At 40.4% G+C, this 20,644-nt stretch overlaps 1 protein-coding gene across 7 annotated transcripts in view; it reads right to left on the reverse strand.

Annotated features, from left to right (window-relative positions):
• The window catches only part of sox6 (SRY-box transcription factor 6), a 411,688-nt gene that overhangs the window by 36,676 nt on the left and 354,368 nt on the right, over positions 1-20,644 (reverse strand). For all 7 annotated transcript variants that reach the window (XM_043705793.1, XM_043705792.1, XM_043705791.1 and 4 more), the window contains one exon: positions 10,924-11,003. In XM_043705793.1, coding sequence (XP_043561728.1) covers positions 10,924-11,003 — 80 coding nt within the window. The remainder of the gene's footprint in view (positions 1-10,923; positions 11,004-20,644) is intronic.

Below are 20,644 nucleotides of genomic sequence, written 5' to 3' on the forward strand. Positions count from 1 at the left end.
GATAACTGACACTGATTTCCCCCTGTGTTTTACATTCCAGTGTATACTAATGAGATTCTCAGGAAATTCTGGCTGGAATACAGCACAGAACAGCATAGAAACTAATGGAAACTTTGGCACAATTTGCCGGTTACACCACTTGAGAAGATTCCAGACCCCTGTGTCAATCAAAGTTGAAACAATTTCAAGTCGACCCAAAATATGAAATAAAATGGCCCATTAACATTACCTTTGACCTTCACAGGGCACTTTAACTTCCTGTTGCTCTGATGTGAATGTGGCAGACAGCCACAGCCACCCTGGTCATGAACAATGGCCAAACAATGTCTGTATTCAGAACCAGAATATAGAAATTGGACTCGTGCTTAATCCATTTGCTATTTGAATCTAGTTGACCAGATGCTCTGAGAGCAGCAAATAGCCCTGGCTGTTCAGACATTCCCCCGAAAGTTGCTATTCTCGGCTCATTTTCTTTTTCATTTTTGCTACAATTCATTACAAGCTGACTAAAATGATCGTGTGCAGTAATTGCAACTGACAGTCAGTCACTCAGACTACTGACCCTCACCTTTATCATGACAGACAAATGACAGTTGATCCCACTAGAAATGAAAATGCTTTGCTTGTTTTTCCCTGTTAGGTCCACAACCCCTTTTGTCACTTCTGAAAATGTGGTTTTACACATAAGAAGGTGTTAGGCCATGACTGCCTGCATGTTATGACAGATAACATCGTCAAATTGTATCTGTCTGCTAGTGTGACTGGCAGCCTTGCCAGCAACTGTCTGCCTGAACGCAGAAATTACTGAAATCCCGTTATTGTAATTTCTTAAATAAGAGCATTCTGATAAGATTTTTATATTTAGCCTCATAATCAAAGAAGACTGCTTCTAAAACAAAATAAGCGGTTTAAAATAAAACATTCCTGGTTCACTTGGTCTGAATATGCTTACATCAATTTCCAATTTAATATTGGCTTGATTTACAAGTTTGACAAATTAGATTTTCATCTGGTGAAAATAAAACCAGGGAGTGATGAAACAGGTTCTGGACGTTTCAGCCGGGGAGTGTCTACGAGTGCTTTCAGACTCAGATCATGTCCAGTCCACTTCTCTCTTGAATTGTTCCGAAAGGTTTTCAGCTTCTTATCTGAGTTCCCAGCCAGGGTGGTACAATAAGTCTTCCTGTCTTTGTAAGCATGTGTAAAGAAGTGTCTTTGTGTGCATATGTACCTTGCATCCATGCACACGTGTGTGCATGCGCATTTGGAAATTAAAAGCTTTTCTATGAGAAACACATCCCAAAACTGCTGCATTTGCAATTGTCCCAGAGGACCTTCCTCTTCGAAATCCAATCTGCTTCAACTGAATAAAATGGCTACTATACAAATGTGGCTTCGGCCTACCTTTTTTCATTATTTTATCTCTTATTAATGTTAAGTTGGTGTGTCTGCAGTTTTCTAAATTATGAATGTTGAGCTTTTTGAAAATTATGTACTTTTACAATGTTTTCCAAATTTCCAGAACCTCCCTCAGGCTCACAACCGTATCACTTTCATAACATTGTTCAGTTGTAAAGATCCTTAAATAACTCAAATAGCAGGCACCTTGAGAAAGATAAATGAGCTGGATCTATATATATATATAATAATAATGCCATTTTGCAATAAGTAGGAATGATTGACAAAGCAAATTTTAAATCTGATATGTAGTGGTAGTTTCAGTTGACACCATGAGATAGTGATGCCAAAGAAATTCAAAACCATCACACTGCTGGCTGCGGTTAACAATTTGCATTTCCCTACATGCCTCCCACCAGAAGACAGCAAAATACAATTAACTGCTTCCCGTCCCCAACATAAACAAAGGATAAAACTAATGGAGAGTGGAATTCCATGCTAATGGTCCAGGACATTTAGAGAACTTATCATAAGAGAAATCTAGAGATACTACTGCTATGTCATTGACTTAATGAGACCTCAATGACCACCAATTTTTTTTCTGTTGAATCATTCCTATCTTCAGGAAGTGCTTAAACTGTAAGTTGATCAGAAGAGTTTTCGGTCAGGGCAAGGTCACTTTTCAAAAACACATAACAACTGTGCCCAGAATTTTGTTGCAGCATCGAATGCCCCAATGGTGGGGCAGAAGGACATGGGACATATGTTCATAGACAGGACAGCTGACCATACGGAATTCATCAAACAGATATTCATTAACAAGTTTCTAGCCAATTGCATGCTGTTACCTCATGAGGTCAAAGTTCAAGACTGAAATGGAATAACATCAATCTGGTTGTGCAAATTCACACATGGAAATGTGGAAATGGGAACCTTCTCATTCGGGGCGGCACAGTGGTTAGCACTGCTGCCTCGCAGCACCAGGCACCCGAGTTCAACTCCAGCCTTGGCCGACTGTCTGTATGGAGTTTGTACATTCTCGCCATGTCTGCGTGGGTTTCCTGCAAGTGCTCCGGTTTCCTCCCACAGTCCAAAGATGTGCAGATTAGGTGAATTGGCCATACTAAATTGTCCATAGTGTTCAAGGATATGTAGGCTAGGTGCATTAGTCAGGGATAAATGTAGAATAATATGGTGGGGCAATGGGTCTGGATGGGTTACTTTTTAGAGGATCGGTGTGGCTTTGTTGGACCGAATGACCCGTTTCCACACTGTAGAGATTCTAAGATTTCTATTTCAATTCGTTCATCCCTCCCCACCCCATCATAGCATTAACTGGTGCTGGCTGTATGCTTATCTTTCATCCCTTCTTCCCTCATAGATACCTACAACTGCTGTTACCACCTGCTATTCTGGAATGATGTCACAGCAGACAAGGAATTATCCCACATTTTAGCAACTCTGCAGGTTCTCCTCTATGCAGCTGGGAGGGCATGCTTCCCAATAATAGCAGCAGGGGCTTCTCCTGTCTGACCAAGGCTGCAGCATAGGTTAGCATGTGTAGGATACCAAGAGAGAAAAAGTCGGTACATGCTCAGACCTGCACTCCACCACACTATGCACGGATTCCTTATAGCAGTGATAAGACAAGCAGGGATGAGGTACTTCATTGTTGCACCAGGTGCCCCTTTCTCCTCCTGGAGTCAGAGAGGTACCATTGTGCATCAACAGATGCAGGGGATGAGTGCCAGCAAAACACTGCAGGTGTCAGCTCAGAGTGCTCTGAGGGTATAGTGTGACTCTTTTTCCTCCTTACTTCTAAGTCCACTTTACCTCGAGATGAGGCCAAAGTGGGTATAATTGCATCTGTACAGGAACCCCTTAGCATGCCAAAGCCTTCTTGGCCTCAGAACAGCAGAGGACACCAGCCAAAGTCATGCCTGGCAATGAGGCATAGCACTCAGCAGACTGCTTCTACTTCACTACATATATCAGGGCTGAATAAAGGCATGTAGTAAGAAAACATGAGCTGAAAAATCTTAATGGCACAAAGATGTCTGTCCGTTCCATGAATGTAATAAGTCAGGTGCAAATACATGATTGGGTCACATTATGTTGAATGGTCATTATGTTGGAATTTGTAGAAATGGAATTGTGCAGTTAAGGGTGTAGCACTCCACTGAGTGCCAATGGATGAGGTGAACTTATAAAAGTAATGGTTAATTAGATTTTTTTTAACATGTGCAAGTTTCTATTTTTGGCAATCTTTGTATGATCAGGAGCTTGAAACCTAGTTGGCAAGCAATGTGTGGTGTTTACCTCTACTATCCAACAGTACAATCCATAGCTAAGGTAATACATATGTTGCTGTTGAATGTATAAAGTTATTTGCAAAAAACTGCCGCACTTGGAACTTGTGTCACTGAGCCTTGGGTGGCTTCCTTATAAATTACAAGTGTATGAGGGTTTGATAAAACCATGCATGTGGTATTGCTCATGCAGTATTTTCCTTTCTAGGTCTGGAGGTGATAGGAATGTAGGTTGGCCTGGACCGAGTCTGTTGGATCTGCTGACAATTGCACTGTAACACTTATTGAGGAAGAAATCAAGAGATCTTACAATGGCCTCATTTTTCTTTGAATCAGGTTTGCATGAGTATGTCATAGTCCTGTCTGGTGTGCCACTTCATTGTCCTGGCATCTGCAGCTGCTCACTCAAGATCATTAGGCTCATATCCTTCTCCTTTATTTGAGGAAGCCTCCAGCTCTGTCACCTTCCCATCTGGCAATTCCTCATTTCTTTTCTGCATGACGTTGTGTGGGTACCAACAGACCACAGTGAAGCAGGAAACCATCAGTGATGTGTACTGCATAAAATTACAAAGGGATATTAATAGACTAAGTGAATGGACAAAACTGTGGCAGATGAAATTCCCTGTGTGCAGGTGTGAGATTGTCCATTTTGGACTGGAAAAGGATAGATCGAGGTATGTAGTTAAATACAATTGATGTCCAAAGAGTGTTGGGATTCAGGTGATAGATCTTCAAAAAGCCATGAACGGGTGCAGCAAATAGTGAAACCTAATAGTATGCTGGCCTTTATATCTAAAGGACTGGAGTGTAAGGATGCAGAAGTTATGCTGCAGTTATACAAAGCCCTTGTTAAACCTACTTGCAGTACTGTGAGCAAACCTGGGCACCACAGTTTAGGAAGGATATACTTGTATTTCAAGAGTTTAGTTATGAGGAGAGATGTTACAAATTAAACCTGTTTTCCCCAGAATTTAGAAAGTCTTCAAGATATTAACAGAAAAAGACAGAGTAGATAAAGATAAATTATTTCCATTGGTAATGACTCTAGAACCAGGTTGTATGGTCTAAAACTTAGGCCCAGACCAGCCACTGAATCATTGAATCCCTACAGTGTAGAAAGAGGTCATTCAGCCCAATGAGTCTGCACCGAACCTCTGAAGAGAAAGCCACTTAGATGTAGCCACCAACCCTAACCCCTTATTTACCATGGGTGACCAAGTTGCCTGCACATTCCTGGACACTACAGGGCAATTCAGTTTGACCAATCCATCCAACCTGCCCATTTTTGGACTGTGGGAGGGAAACCGGAGCACCCAGCAGAAACCCACGCTGCCACAGGGAGAATGTGCAAACTCCACACAGTCACTTGAAGCTGGAAATGAACCTGGGTCCCTGGTGCTATAAGGCAGCATTGCTAACCACCGAGCCACTATGCTGCCCCTCAGGAGAGATGTTAGGAAACACTTGCACACATAGGGTGATAGAAGTTTGGAATTCTCTTCTAAATGGCAGTTGATACAAGATCAATTGTTAAGTTTAAATCTGAGAATAATAATACTTTTGGTTAACAAAAAAATTAAGGCAAATGGGCCAAAGGCAGGAAAATGGAGTCAGGCCACAGATCAACCTTGATCTCTTTGGATGGTGGTACAGACATGGGGGTGCTGAATGTCTGGCTTCTGTTCCTGTGTATGCCAGCTGAGTGGTTCATGCAGAACAACAGGCTTTAACAGCTTAAAGATCTGTTTTACTGTTGCCCTTGTTGAAATAGGGGAGGTACTGTCTTTTTCTCCTCTGCTGGGATCAGATGAAATGAGGAAGAGCTTCAAAGAAAGGTCCGTCATTCAGAAGCCACTCCTGCAGTTGCTGAGGAGGGAGCAAACAGTTGTTGGATCTGGCAGTGACTGAGGATGGGCAAATCACAAAAGTCATTGGGAAGCAAGTAGGTATTCAGATGGCAGCTGGATTTAGAGAAAAGAGATGTTGGGAAGTTGTTGGTTATTGGTATAAGGTAGAAGTAAACATCCAGGGTCACGTTATCTGTTAGGTTTCAAGCTAAGTAGCAGGATGAAGATGAGGTGAAAATTGAGAATAGGCAGAAGGCAAGAACATAACATCATTCTGAATGTTCTGTGATATCAGAAACTCCAAATTGTACAACAACTGTCTGCATCATGCAAAGAAGCATACTCATGCGGAGGGTTCATGAGGTTTGGTAACCCCATTGATTCTTACCTGCTTTTTTCCACTGTGTTTCATCTTTTCTTGCAAAAGAGAGTCAATAATTGTATTTGGGTGATGTGCTTGCTATGGCTGGAGGTATGTGGAAGCAACAAGAGACTTCCAGCATTGTTAGCTGGGTGAGGTTGATATTGAATGCCATGTACAAGTCTTTACTGTTTGAGATCGCTGTTAGATGAATGATGGCACAGTTGTGCATTGAGCAGCATGACAAGTTAATTTTATGGTCTGCAGGGAATGTCCTTTGAACATGCGTTCACTGACCTTTGCTGCGAGGTCACTGAACGTCTTCCATTAATGTTTTCAGGTCTTTGGGGTCTGACTGGGACCATTTACTTCATGGTCACCTGCTCCCATCACTTTGTTAGCAAGTAACTTGAAGGCCTTCTGGTTCCATGCCCCCCAAAAAATGCAACTCTTCTTTTTTCCCAATCCTGAACTGAGGCCTGCAGCCTGCATCCAATTCCAAATAATTTCCCTTCCCATCCCTGGGCTCCCCTTCCAGCCCCACCCCGTCCCTTCGATTCCTCTGAACAACCCTTCCTTCTAGCTACCAACCGGATTCATTGTTCACTGACCAATCAGATCGTACCCTCTACCTATCACTACCTCACCATGCAGCCCTTCTGCCCACCCAAACCCCCCCCAACCCTTCCTCATTTATTTGCAGCTTCCTTTACACCACTCCCAGTCCTGAAGAACAGTTACACCTAAAACGTTGACTTCTCCACTTTCTGATGCTGCCTGGCTTGCTGTGTTCTTCCAGCTTCCTGCTTATCTGCCTTAGAAAATCTGGAGCTTTTTTTGCCTATTGTCCATTTTCTAAGCTTTTGCTTCCATTCAGGCCTTTTACAGATAGTATGCAGGATCTACTGCATAATCAGTATCACTCTCCCTTAAGAGGTACAGGCTACCTTTCAAGGTTCTGAAAGAAATGCATGTTGCTGCATGCCTAACAATGGGCAGCCAGTAAGCCTGGGTGTTCTGTACTGGCTGTATCCCAATCGTATAAACGAGCTGGCAGGAAGATGTTGCCTGCCTCAGTGGGACCAGTTTAATGTAATCCCTTATCCCATACCCAAGTTTGAAAGTGGGCCTTGGTGCATTTTTCAGCCTCAATCCTTCATCTTGCTGTGCCACATCATGAAAGTAACTGGGAGTGAATTAGCTGCATCTCAGTCTCTTTAATAAATAATCCTCAAGGTCTTGGGATTTAAATTAATTATTTTACCTTCACCTTTTTAGGTTTCCTTATTTTTTTCACACACGGAGCAGAAGCTACATACTTGACCTTGAACTAGCCAATCAAGCAATGTTGCTATTGTTTGTTGCTGCTGCTTCCCATTAGGATTCATTGACTGGCCTCTGTTGCTCTGGGCTGTCAGCTGTTGATGACTACACTAAACTAATGCAGCAAAAAAAATCTCCTACTGGAACACCACTAACTTTTCACGGCTGTTGCTGAATCAGGAAGTGGCAGAATAAGATTCTGAAAAGTGATTTGCATTTGGGCACATCTGTAACTTTTTGAACAAATGAGGAAACACTAAAATCCGCCATAAGTACAATACCGTAAAATTCTCGTCAGTTGCTTCCCGTTCATTTGAAAGGTCAAATACATGTGATGCCCTCAGAATTATAGTTTCGGAATTGTTCCCAGGGTTAAATAAATACATTATCTAAATTAATGTTTAAAAGCCTCTCGTCCTTCCTTCAGATATATGACTATTCATGACTGCATCTGTTTTGCTGTTCCACTAAAAATAGAATTCTTTGGCCTTCGCTCTACCATTATTTTGTCCCTGAGGCACGTTAAGAAATGCTTCAGTACTGCTTTGGACCAGCACCCGACATTACCACAAAAGGTCATTATCCAAAAAATACTTTGTTTACGGTTAAGAAGACAACTCTTTAACCGGCATCTGTGCATTCCTCTTTCATTCTCTTTTTCCCCCGATTTGCTTCTTTCTCTTTTCGAATACTGTTCATGAATTCCGATCTGATGGTGGAACTGTTGGTGCTTGTATTGCAGCTGCATGCATTGTTAGGACTTGCCAAGGCTCATTAAAGCTCTAAGCGATAAGCAGTGAAGGACAAATTACACTACTGTATCTGGAAAAAAGTTGCATGTCACATTTTTTATAAAGTATTTGCTTTGTTTGGTAACAATTCTAGCCGTTTAAAGTTTTAATGCTTAAACATTATCTGCCGTTATCAGCTTTGTTGAAAATAGGCAGTATTCAGTCCTTTTACTCCCACATTAACAGTTGAGTACCCAAAGGCTAAATGTGAGGTTAAAGCTTTTAATTAACAATGGTAGACAAGACAGCTAGTGAATGCACTCCCCTTTCTCTCCTTGTAATATTGTGGCCAAAAAAAATCGCAGAGACAAATCTCATTAACAAGCATGACAATAGGACCTGTAGACTCTAGACTGCTTATCAGGAGAGTCTGCTACATAACTGCCTCTCTTAGGAATGTGGTGAATCAGAACATACATTCTGCACAAAAGGAGTTTTCTATTGGTGTTGTTTGTAATTCAAATTCTAGAACAGCATCAGTGAGCCAGCTTCAATTGCTAATAATATCTGAGTCAACTCTCCCCCTCCGTGTCAGAATCACAGACTTGCTTTTCAAGGCCAGTGAGCCCCATCAAATGGGACGCCAGGAATTAGCTATGAAAATATCAGACATCTGGTTCAAGAATAATCTTCTCCTCTGATCCCAAATAAAATTGCAGCAATATTAAAATGGCCACAAACTCTACAGCTAAAGTGAGGTTGAAAAAAAATACAATTTGAAGCTCCTAATGATTCATTGGATTGCATGTTTAGCTTGAGCAATATAAGTTAGGAGGTGCCATGTACAAATAGGTCACTCCAGCTGCTGGTTTCAGTGAATGACACACATACTTTCAGGTTGTCATTACCTGCATAAGACCAATCTGTTAGAATAAGGTGGTCTAAATATCCTACTGGATAGATCTGGTTATTATATTGTAAACAAAAAGCTCCAAATTCAGATTCAAAGCAGGTGGTTCTCTGTTAGTTGATCTCACCAAGGCTGCCACATCTCAAATGCCTGTGGATCCTGGGCCAGAGAAGCAAAACATCAATCACAGTTCTTGCTTGTCATTGGTATCCAGTTATACCTGCTGGAGTGAGTGAGTGAGAGAGAGAGAGAGAGAGAGAGAGAGTGCGCGTGTGTGTGTGTGTGTGGGTGAGTGAGTGAGTGAGTGAGTGAGTGAGTGAGTGAGTGAGTGAGTGCGCGTGTGTGTGTGTGTGGGTGGGTGAGTGAGTGAGTGAATGAGTGCGCGTGTGTGTGTGTCTGTGTCTGTGTGTATGTGTATTGTGAGTGAGAGAGACACAGATGTCTAAGACAGAATGAGACAGAAGGATGTGTGAGTGCATGGAATACAAGTGCTGAAGGGATTTTGAATGTGAGAGAGAGAGAATGAAGGAGTGGGTGTGTCCACGTGTTTTTAAGTGTGTACATTGTATGTTTTTCTGTTGGGTTACCAACACTCTCAGCTTAGGCTTGCTCTTACAAAATGGCCTTTTGTGTTAGGCTGAGAAGGAAAATCATGACTATGGCATATCTGCAACATAGTCACAATTCTATGTCAGGGAAGCAGAGCACTATGAGCTTGTGAGGAACCGGGGAATTGTGCTGTTTTAGTATTGTCACTATATTTAACCCTGTTGTGGAGCAATAAGCAGCCTGCCCAGAATTTCCTGCTTCTGTGTGACTTATGTGGCAAGCTTCCCACTGGCAATGTAAATTAGAGTCAAAGAAATGTACAGGTCAGATACAGACCCTTCAGTCCAACTTGTCCATGCCGACCATCCATCCCACATTCCTCCAAACCCTTCCTATTCATATACCCATCCAGATGCCTTTTAAATGTTGCAATTGTACCAGCCTCCACCACTTCCTCTGGCAGCTCATTTCATACATGCACCATCTTTTGCGTGAAAAAAATTGTCTCTTCGGTCACTTTTAAATCTTTCCCCTCTCACACTAAACTTATGCCCTCTGGTTCTGGACTCCCCTAACCTCGGGAAAATATCTTGTCTACTTACCCTATCCATGCCCCTTATGATTTTATAAACCTCACCTCTCAGCCTCTGATGCTGCATGGAAAACAGCCCCACCCCATAATAAAGGCTCAGCAATCTCTTTCTGTCTCTCTCTCTCTCTCTCTGACACACACACACAAATAAAAATAGCTTGCTTTTATTTAATACAGTTTATATTCTCGGGACATTCCATTCACTGCTGATGGTGTGTTTTTCAAGTGGAGTCACTATGGTTTTGTATGGAAACATAGCACCCAATTTGCACTCAAATGTTCCCATAGATTAATTAGCTAATAATCAGCTTTCGTGAGGTCAGTTAAAGAATAAATGTTGTCAAGGACAATGGGAAGACAGTGTCAAAGGAGTCTTACAGAGCTAGGTTTATCATCTCATTTGAAAGACAGCACCTCTGACTGTGCAGCACTCTCTCAATACTACTTTGGATATAAATGCATACACAGCTGTACAAAGGCTATACATAGACATAAAATACACTCTGGGACTTCAATATTACTACAAGGATCATCATCTCCTAACACAGTGGTTTTGTAGACCCAATGACACTGCACAGTATAAACTCGCCACATAATTTGTGCTTTGGGATTTACAGCCAGGATTCACTCAATGCATTCAATTAGCCTTTAGGAGACAAGCAGCAGACGTAAAAAATAAGGAGCTGCACTGCCCTGAGCCATAATGCAAAACACCACATTAGGAGCTGTTATTTTGTTGGAAAATATTTGGCCTAATATTTTTCCATGTTGCTGTTTATTCAGGATTTAAAGTGTTAAGTATGCTTCACGTAGATCGCAAAAAAATATCTCAAGTGATCGAACTGGCTTTCAGTATAATGTTTTGGCTTCTATCCCAGAATTCTTTGTTGTGGCACATACCTGGAGCTGTAGTGGGCTGAGTCCAGACGCAGCTGCAGCTGCCATTGTCGATGGAATGAGCTGCACAGGGTAGCTATCACCTGTCAATGAAGAACAATGCATACAGGTTCAGACAATGAGCGAAGAATAGCAGCAAACATGTGCCAACAGAACCTCTACCGCTGCTTTTGCACCACTGAGCCCAAACATCTGCCCAAACAAAAGCCTCAGCTGGGCAGAAACATGCCGTGTAGACTTGGAACTTTTGTTCACAGATGGTTTGTAGGCAAACTGGTGAGAAAAAGAGAACAAATTAGGAAGGGTCTGCTCTTTTCATGCTAAGGAATAAAAGATTTACACACACACATATAAATTAGTTGCCTCACAAGGCTCTTGTCAGTGCACTTTAATCCATACAAAATAATCTAAGTTACTGAAGCAAGTCTCATAAACAGCCTTAAATTGTGCCAATCAACCTCAACCTAAACTATTAACAATGCACGAGATGGTTGTCAATTCTGACACATTAGAATAAATACATGCCAGTCAAGCTTTTAAATTCATAAACCCTGTTTTTTTAAATAAGATATATTTTATGTGTAGTACAATGTTTTGATAGCCATTTTCAAGATAAAAACAGATTAATAATAGGACCTCAAGCCAACAGAATACTATATTGAAGAGATAAATGAAATAAGTATAAACTTGTGCTGCTAGCACAGCTAGTTCTGTTGTTCTGAAGAGATTCTGTCTGCTCCTTTCAAGTGAGCTCTTCAAGTCAGAGAGCAGATTTATCCATAAACACATTAAGAAATGAACTACCATGTCCCTCGTGTATAGGCACATTGCATACTTAGGTGAAGAATAGCATTTTTGTCATGTGATTTATCGGTTTCTGGTGCTGCACTTCCTTGTGAAAGCAGCAAACCACAACAAGTTTTCAATGACAAATAAGACTTAATGATCCTGTGGGGAAGAAAACATGCTATATCCTCCTTTCCAAACTATTTTCTAGTTAACTTACAATAAGAAAAATATACAAATTAGAGGTGGAAGTTTGAATTGACAATGATACGTAATGACAATGATTGGAGTTGACAACTGAAAGAAAACATCAAACCAAACTGACAATGAACAACCTTCCACTGATCCAAAAGCAAACTTGTAACGAAGATCAAACATTATGATTGGCTGGGGGGGGGGGGGGGATAGTGGTGACGAAGGGTAAAGCCAGCATTAAAAGTAGACATTAAGTGGATTCTAAGATAATTCTCACACAGAGCTGTGACTAACAATCTAATAGTCTGTTTACTTGTGCTTTTGTTTTGGAAGTGACCATCTAAGTATGATGCTTGGTGGAACTTCATTGACTTCTTCAAAGTCTTGGATTTTTGGAAAGATGACTAAGTCTCCTACACATTTTGACTTACCAATTTATTATGAATCATTTCCGAAAGACAACTGACCAAAATGAATGGCTTCATTCAGATGTATCGTGATGTTTGTATGACTGACAGTAGTAATGAAAGTGTTTTCAGGACTGTACCATCTTTTTTACTCAACCAAAAATGTATTAGTAACTGGAGTATGGGTCAGATGATGTTTAAGAATGTTTACTATGCTTGTTCCACTTTAAACATAGGTTTAGGGTGAGAGGCGAAAGAAATAAAAGAGACCTAAGGGGCAACTTTTTCATGCAGAGGGTGGTGCGTGTATGGAATGAGCTGCCGGAGGAAATGGTGGAGGCTGGTACAATTGCAACATTTATAAGGCATCTGGATGAGTATATGAATAGGAAGTGTTTGGAGTGATATGGGCCGGGTGTTGGCAAGTGGGAATATATTAGGTTGGGATATCTGGTCGGCATGGACGAGTTGGACCAAAACATCTGCATCCGCGCTGTACATCTCTATGACTCTAAATTGCTCAATTATAAAAGAAGCATACTGAGAAAAATCTTCTCTAATATCTCCTTTTGTACTTTGGTGTCAAACTTTGCTTTACAATATTTTTTGTGAAGTGCCATGGACTTTTATTATATTCATGAGTGTAAATATAAATTCTGGTGTCATGAATTTGTTGGAACTTACCCAGTTGGTCTGTTTAAATGCAAACAGCAAGGTTTCATTGCTTTAAAACAATGTGTCATGGAAGAATATTGTCCAATAATATGAGGGAATTTCAATAATATTACTCAAAAGCACAATCTACACTATCACTGGGGAAAAGGTCTTGCCAAATACCAAACCATAGATATCAGAAAAGAAGAACTAGTTTGCTTCTCCAGCTTAAAAACTTAGGGAAAAGTAATAACCAGGATGAAATGTCAATTAAAGAGGACAATAGTTATTACAGAAGAATACTTCTGGCACATTGAACTGCTGGCCATGTTTAATATTTCATTTGATTTTCATCAAGTTTGAATAGTGAGTTTTTTTTATTGATAAGTGAATATGCATTAGAGTGAAATATTCAATTCTGTAACTGCAAAATGGAATTCAATATTTTAAAGTGCAAGGCCAATGGGAAAAGTGAAAACCTCTGCAAGTTGGACACCGCCTTTCTCACACATGCATTTTCAATCAAGCTCCATGTCTCATGATTCAATGAATCAAATACACACAGAGACAAATCTGTATTTCATCAATCCATGATGCACCACTGTGAGAACATACATGCTTCATAAATATCTCTCTCCTGGCTGCTTTCAAAGTCCTATTCTGCTGCATTTCCTAATACTACCTCATCTTGGTGTCCTGTGGTACAGTACTTTCGAAGACTAGCTTTTCTCTTAGGACAACTTAAGTGATAGAACAACAATGCAAAATTGTCAGTCAGCTTTGTTAGCTTCAGTTTTTTTTAATAAAGGACAAATTTTCTTTTAAATCAAAAAACTATACCAGCAATGATGTAATATGGGGTGAGTGGTGGCAGGCAGGGAAGAATAGGGGGAACTTAGTTTTACATGTACTGAATTTTTTTTTCGTCAAACTCATTAAAACCTCAATCCGAAAATCCCTTCCAGCAGCACTTTACAGCTGTGGTGGTACTACACTTATAAGCAGCTGAATTTCTGCAGTTGTTGCCTTGTCTTTCATGATGAACCCTTGCATACCACACCCTTTTGTGTTTTGGAACTCACCTGAGGCTGAAATGTTTCCCTCAGCTGCTCAAATGTGTTATTTTTATTTCTATTTAAAAAGGTTCATTGTAAAACAAATTGTTATGGTAGTTACCAGGAGCAAATTCAATTAAGAAAAATTGTGGTTTGTGTTCAAGTGATTTTGCATTGTGACTTACATTTTGCACCAAATGATAGAACACATTGTACTGTCAGGGAAGGACAAATAAGAGGAACTTCTAGTCTGTACACTTCATAAACTCGAAGCAGTCAATACAGAGAGGCACTCGTGTTTTCCACATGATCGTGTTGGATCATGAATATCTTTCAAGTATAGAAGAATGCTTCAAAAGAAAAAGTCTATTTTGGCTTTTTTATTGCCTTGGACTTTCTTCCCCTTGCTCCTGAAGATGCTAGTGTATAGTTCCAAGTGTTGAGTGTCCATTGAGAACTCACCTAAATGTTCATCTTCATTCTGAAAGCTTTGGTTATGACTGCAGGCAAGCTATTATGTTTTGGAGACCATTGTGGTCACACCAGAATCACATTCCTTCAAAATTATCTCACACATCCTTTTTAGGCATGGGGTCATTGAATGACAATTAAGGTCGGAATTCTGGTTAAATTCCTCCTTAGTTCTGTAGCACAGGCCATTTCAGCCACTCTTTTTGCTGTTTTATGAAGGTCAGAAGACGATTGGAATATTCAATTGGTTTCACTCCATTGGTTTCACTCAGTTTGACTGATGTCAACTCTTTTAGCACAGATGAGGACTGGTTTGTGTGGCTTGGCTTCTGTAATGATCAGTGCACTTATCAGCAAAATCACTTGCAAAATTTATTGCCTTCTCTGTTCCAATAGTTACTATAAAATATTGTTAGCTTGCTTTTAATTTATCTTCGACTCTGTTAGTCCTTGGCATGGAGTCAAAGGACATGCTGTAGCAATCGTTTCAAATTTGTTCGTTTGGATTAAGAATGCTTGCGTGAGGAACAATTTCCATTTAATTTGTTTGTAGAACACCAGCATGTTCTAACAGGCTTCCATACTTCTGCTCTCATCGTGCAACACCATTGCCTGCATTTTCAAGATACACAATAGACTGTTGCAAAGAGTGTCTTATCACTTGTTCCTGATCCTTTACCTTTATTTAAGATTGACTGACAGTATTTTGGGAAATATATGTACCTGTATAAATGATAGGTTATCTGCGCTAGTATCTAGATTCTTGAAACTTCATTGCCACACACTTTAGGGCATTTTAGTATAATAATTGGAAATGCTCAACAGATCATCCAAGAGACAAATAAGTTAGTATTTAGACGCTTGATTAAAATAGGTAATCTAAATGTTAGCCAATCCATCCCTAATTGCTATTTGGCTTACTGTTAGTTTCCAGCATTTACTCACTTTTTACAAAATTCCAGCATTCCCACTTTTACTTTTATCTCTGCATTTAGTGGCTTGAGGTGTACTTCCAGGCCATTGACCTACTAATCTTAGCCCAGCCGCATGGCAGTGCAAATCAGTATCTTCAATATGGGAAAAGCATCTGATGGCTTTACCACATCCTCAGCACACAATAAACAAAGAGACTCATTTGCTTCGGGCAGTGACATGGTGAGAATAATTATAACGTAAGGTGCCTGATGGAGAACAGATTGATTTGATTCAGGCCTTTTTTGATATAAACAACCCCACTGCCCTCCCAAATTTAACACTCCTTTAAAGTCAATGAGTGCAAAATTAGGCAAGGTACTGATGGGCTAAGCTATTCCTTTGGGTTGTTTGGTTTCTATGTGTTGATAAAGTTAACATTTCCTCCAGCTTAATGACATAAAAACTGAAACTCTTTTTTCCAATCTCATTAAACATCTAACTTCTGTTACAAGTAGATTGGTGAGGATGAAGTCCAGTTTTTATTTATCTCTTGTTGCTTCCCTCACCAACTGTTTTACACCCAGTCTCACAGCCCTGTCCTTGAGGACTTGGCCAGCTGAGTCAGTAGTGGTTCCAGACAGTTTCTAATCAACCTGCCCAGAGATATCATTACACTGGATTTGAAATTGGACCTCCTGGTTCACAGATAGGGACACTACTACTGCACCACAAGAATAGAATAGAATAGCCTTTATTGCTACATGCACTCGAAAGAGTGCAATGAAAAGTTTGTAATGTCACCTCTCGGTGCCATCTTAGGTACAGATACTTTAAGTGTTGTTACAGAATTGAAATAGTAAAAAGGGCTAGCATGGGAATTGAGTTTAAATAGTCCAGAACAGGAATAACAAGTGCCTTTAAAGGACTCAAGTTATAGTCCTTTTTTCAGAGTCTGTGCCTGCTAGATTTCAACACATGAGGCTTCACTGCCTCCACTTGCTGGCCTCCATCCAGGACTCGTCGCCTCTGGCCAGACTGGGCTCACTCTCATCCCAATTCTGCTTCCGGAATCAGCCCGCACTCACTCTGTTGCCACTTTGGCTGCAGCTCAGGTCTCAGCTCAGCCCAAGCTCACTCAGCTCCATCTCCGGCTATGACTCATCTCCCATGCAAGGCTGGTCTCAGACTTTGTTCTCCATTTACTCCAGGTAAGGTACTTAAAGAAGGTAAAGGTTGGGGAGAGGGGGGAATTTCAGGAGTAATTCTGAGCCAATCCTAATTCAATTAACCTGCCAGCAGTTATAACAGGTTCAGCCCAGAGTTGAGTAAACTTTAACCCCGCTGATGAACCTCCCAACATGCAATCAGTTGCCATTTAGTTTCACTTCTGAAATTCAGATGCACCTGCCCTACCTATTTCCTTCCGCCATGGAAATCTTAATGTGTGCCTTTCTCATCTTAAAATTTGATTTCACTTGTCTGCTGTGCTAACCCTTTCCATTTTAACCTTCAATATCGTTGAATCACCCAGAACATTGCAGCTCGTGTCTTCATTCATAGCCTATAGCCCAGAAACCCAGCATTTGCAAGCCACCTTATGTAACAAAGAATCAATTTCAAGACTGCTGTCCTCACTTTCCCCTTTGCTTTTTGAACAGGATTTTTAAATCAAATATAACGTGCCAATGATTAATGAGTGAATTAGAGATCTCATGTAAAAAGAATTATAACTATGGAATGTATTAGTTTTTGACAAGAGTAAGCTCCCTTTTGAAACCTAAAAAATTAAGTGCATTCTTAACCGTGACAGCAGTAGTACACTTCTGTTCGATGAATTATGCCCTTGCATTACATAATTTTTTTTTAAAAAAGGTAGACAGTAATGAGACAGACAGTATAAAAAAGGAAAAAAGAATCTTAATTGAAAGTAAAATGGAAAAAACAAAATGTAAAGAAAAAGGTATTTTTGTTAAAAATTAACAAAAATTGTGTAAGGGCATGGGGAGGAAAGAAAGAACTTGTGAATAAAAGTTTGATCAGCGGAATGGAGGAAAGGATGGAGAACAGAAAGAGAATAATCAAAAAGAGGATGGTTAGAAAGTGAAAAGGAAAAGTTAAGGTTTGTGCTAATTGGTCGAAACCACTATGCTTCACCAAGTTGCATTGCTACATGCAGAATAGTCTGTTCTTTTAAAACAAATTGGAAATATTTCAATTTTCAATTTGGAAGATTTATGTCTTCTCAATCACGAGCTTGTTCCAAACCTCCTGTAGCTATATGTCATCACAACAAAGATGCTTGATTAACTATCACTTCATTGAATGAGCCAGAATATAAATATCACTGGGACTTCAGAATCATAGGTTTCTCAATAGATTTTATAAAATAAAACCAATATTTGATTCATACTTAGTTAATATCCTCAGATTTTAATTCACTCTTGTTAAAAAAAAGTTTATGACAGGCACTCACATGATTTAAATCTGAAAGTTCTTGCATTAATAATGTGTCTGCATCCTTAAATTGTTTACCCACAAAGTGGTTTAACATCAAATGACATGCCAAACCAGAGAAAAAAATTATTAAGACATGGAAAAAAATGTCATGGAGAACGAAACATGTTGTAGGAATCACAAAATACTGACTGCATCAGGAGTAGAACAGTACAGATTTTCTGGCTGTGGTTCTATTCACATTCTCTGCCCGCTGCACACTGCAATATGAAGGGAGTCTTAGCCTAAGCATGTTGAGATGTGGGAACTAAATAATGAAGGCCATACAGCTTTCACAATATGTGTTTAATGAGTTATTTCTCATTTCTTAACTTTCCCAGTACCTGTTAACAATGAGATATAGTTCCACTGAAGGTGCTCCCAACATGAGCACCAGCCAAGTGTCCATTGTTCACATGTAGCCTGAAACATACTGCCAACTGGCTATTAGATATGGTGCCATCTCACGGTACCCTCACCCAAACACAAGCACACCCACTTTTCAGAAAGAATCAGAGATCATCAGTCAGGCACAGGTTTTCCATATGAATACTCCCCTTCCTCATAAGGAATGCCTTGATTTGCACACCAGCTCAAATTTCCTAGTAATTCTTTGTTATTCAAGTACGTCCAAGGTGTACATAACGTAATTGACCTCTGTGGATTCTCTCATAACTGAAGAACCTGATGCAGGTAAGAATGGATTTCCATATAACTCCAATTCATTTCATTGGTGCTTGAGGTTGTTTCTGCAGTTGCACCACCTCTGGTCTTCTCTGGGAATGTCACATGTGAGTTTAGTGGGGATGGTTCTCAAAGCATACTGACTAAAATTTCATGAATCAAGGTTCAGAGCTTGCCTCAATGTGGGCTGGTCAGCTGCAACAGTTTTCTAAAAGAGACAATCTGCCATGCAAAGGTTTTAAGATTTTTTGTTTAGGGTGCCCTTGTATCATTTGTTCTGCATCAGCTTGATGCTGTTTGCTATCAGATGATTCCCATAAAATATATCCTTAGAGATTCATCACTTAGATGGAAGGTATTCTCCATGACGGTTCTCCCAGCATGATGGAGGAAATGTGAATTTCTTTCTGCCATTGATTTCTCATGATGTTCCTCAGGTGCTGTGCATGGAAGCATTCCACAGGTTTGGAATCAACAGACCAAGGATTCTAAACTGCATAGCAGGATGTTAACAACAATAGCAACATTTTAATTTTCAGTTTAATGCCATGCTTTGTCCAGATATGACCATGGGCAAAACTTGCTTCCCTCCTACTCCTCCCAGCTATCTACCAGATTCATTCCTCTCATCGACCAACCACGCCGTACCCTCGACCTGTCTTCACCTATCCCCACTTCACCACCCTGCCTTCAGCACTCACTTTATTTGCAGCTCCCCTTACACCCACCCCTAGTCCTGAAGAAGGGTTACACCTGAAATGTCGATTACTCCACCTCATGATGCTGCCTGGCTGGCTGTGTTCTTCCAGCCTCCTGCTTGTCTACCTTCAGTATACCTGCACCAAGTCTTCATGAATAGCAACCCTAGACAACAGATAAGGAATGAGAGTTTTGCTGCAGCATCAACCACTGGTGACATCAATGGTTATGTCTGATGCTTCATTGTGTGCGCTTAGTTTTTGCTGAAACAAAACCTCGGTTATGGAGGCACTGATTTGGAGACCAAAGCTTTGTACAGCACCTGAGAATGTGTTTGTTATAATCTAGATTCTTACTACATCACTGTCAGCTGCATGCAGGAATTCAGAATATTGACTCTGGTGACTTAGATGGAGGCACCAAGTCTGGCAGACTGAAGATCTTCCATGTTTGTGGTGCCTTCCTTAAGCCTTGCAGTAAAGAAAAGAAAGCCAGGATGCAGCCTGCGTTTTTGTCTAATCCATACCAAGATGAGTCTAAGGACCCAGCAAAATATCGTTAACCAAACTGCCAAACACAGCCAATGCTAGGTTAAACTCCTGAAGAACATTATGTGTGATGTTGCCTGGTTGAGTGAAAAAACAGGACTCTAGTTTTGGATCCTTCTGATCTGTATTGCATTGAGATTAAAATGCAGGAACAGACCATTTCATCCAATCAATTTGTTTTGGTGCTTATCTTCAACATGAGTGGTGGTTAAACTTAATCCAATATCCTTTGTTCTCTTATCCTTCAATCACGTCTCTAACTGATTATTTAATATTGACATCATCCTTGTTCCAAATACTGTCACCACTAGTGGCACATTCCACAATCCTCCACAATTGCAATATTTTTTTCTGCTTTTATTTTTCAATTTCTGACAATCTATGTCCTCTGTTCTGGATCTCAAACACTGGAAACATAAGTCTCCAAACATTTAGTTCCATCCTTTATAATTTCAAACAACCCTATCAAATAATTCCACAATCTCCTCTATTTAATTTCACAAGTATTATTTGAATGATCTCGTATCAGCTGCATTCTAGTAATTCTGGGCTACTCCAATATGATTGTTCCACCCTTTCATCACGAAAGTTGATTTCAAAACTAGACAGGCAGCATCCAAGGAACAGGAGAATCGACGTTTCAGGCATAAGCCCTTCTTCAGGAATGAGGAAAGTGTGTCCAGCAGGCTAAGATAAAAGGTAGGAAGGAGGGACTTGGGGGAGGGGCTTTGGAAATGCGATAGGTGGAGGGAGGTCAAGGTGAGGGTGATAGGCCGGAGTGGGGTGGGGGCGGAGAGGTCAGGAAGATGATTGCAGG

This window comes from Chiloscyllium plagiosum, chromosome 16 (assembly GCF_004010195.1).
Source record: "Chiloscyllium plagiosum isolate BGI_BamShark_2017 chromosome 16, ASM401019v2, whole genome shotgun sequence".
Classification (NCBI taxonomy): Eukaryota; Metazoa; Chordata; class Chondrichthyes; order Orectolobiformes; family Hemiscylliidae; genus Chiloscyllium; species Chiloscyllium plagiosum.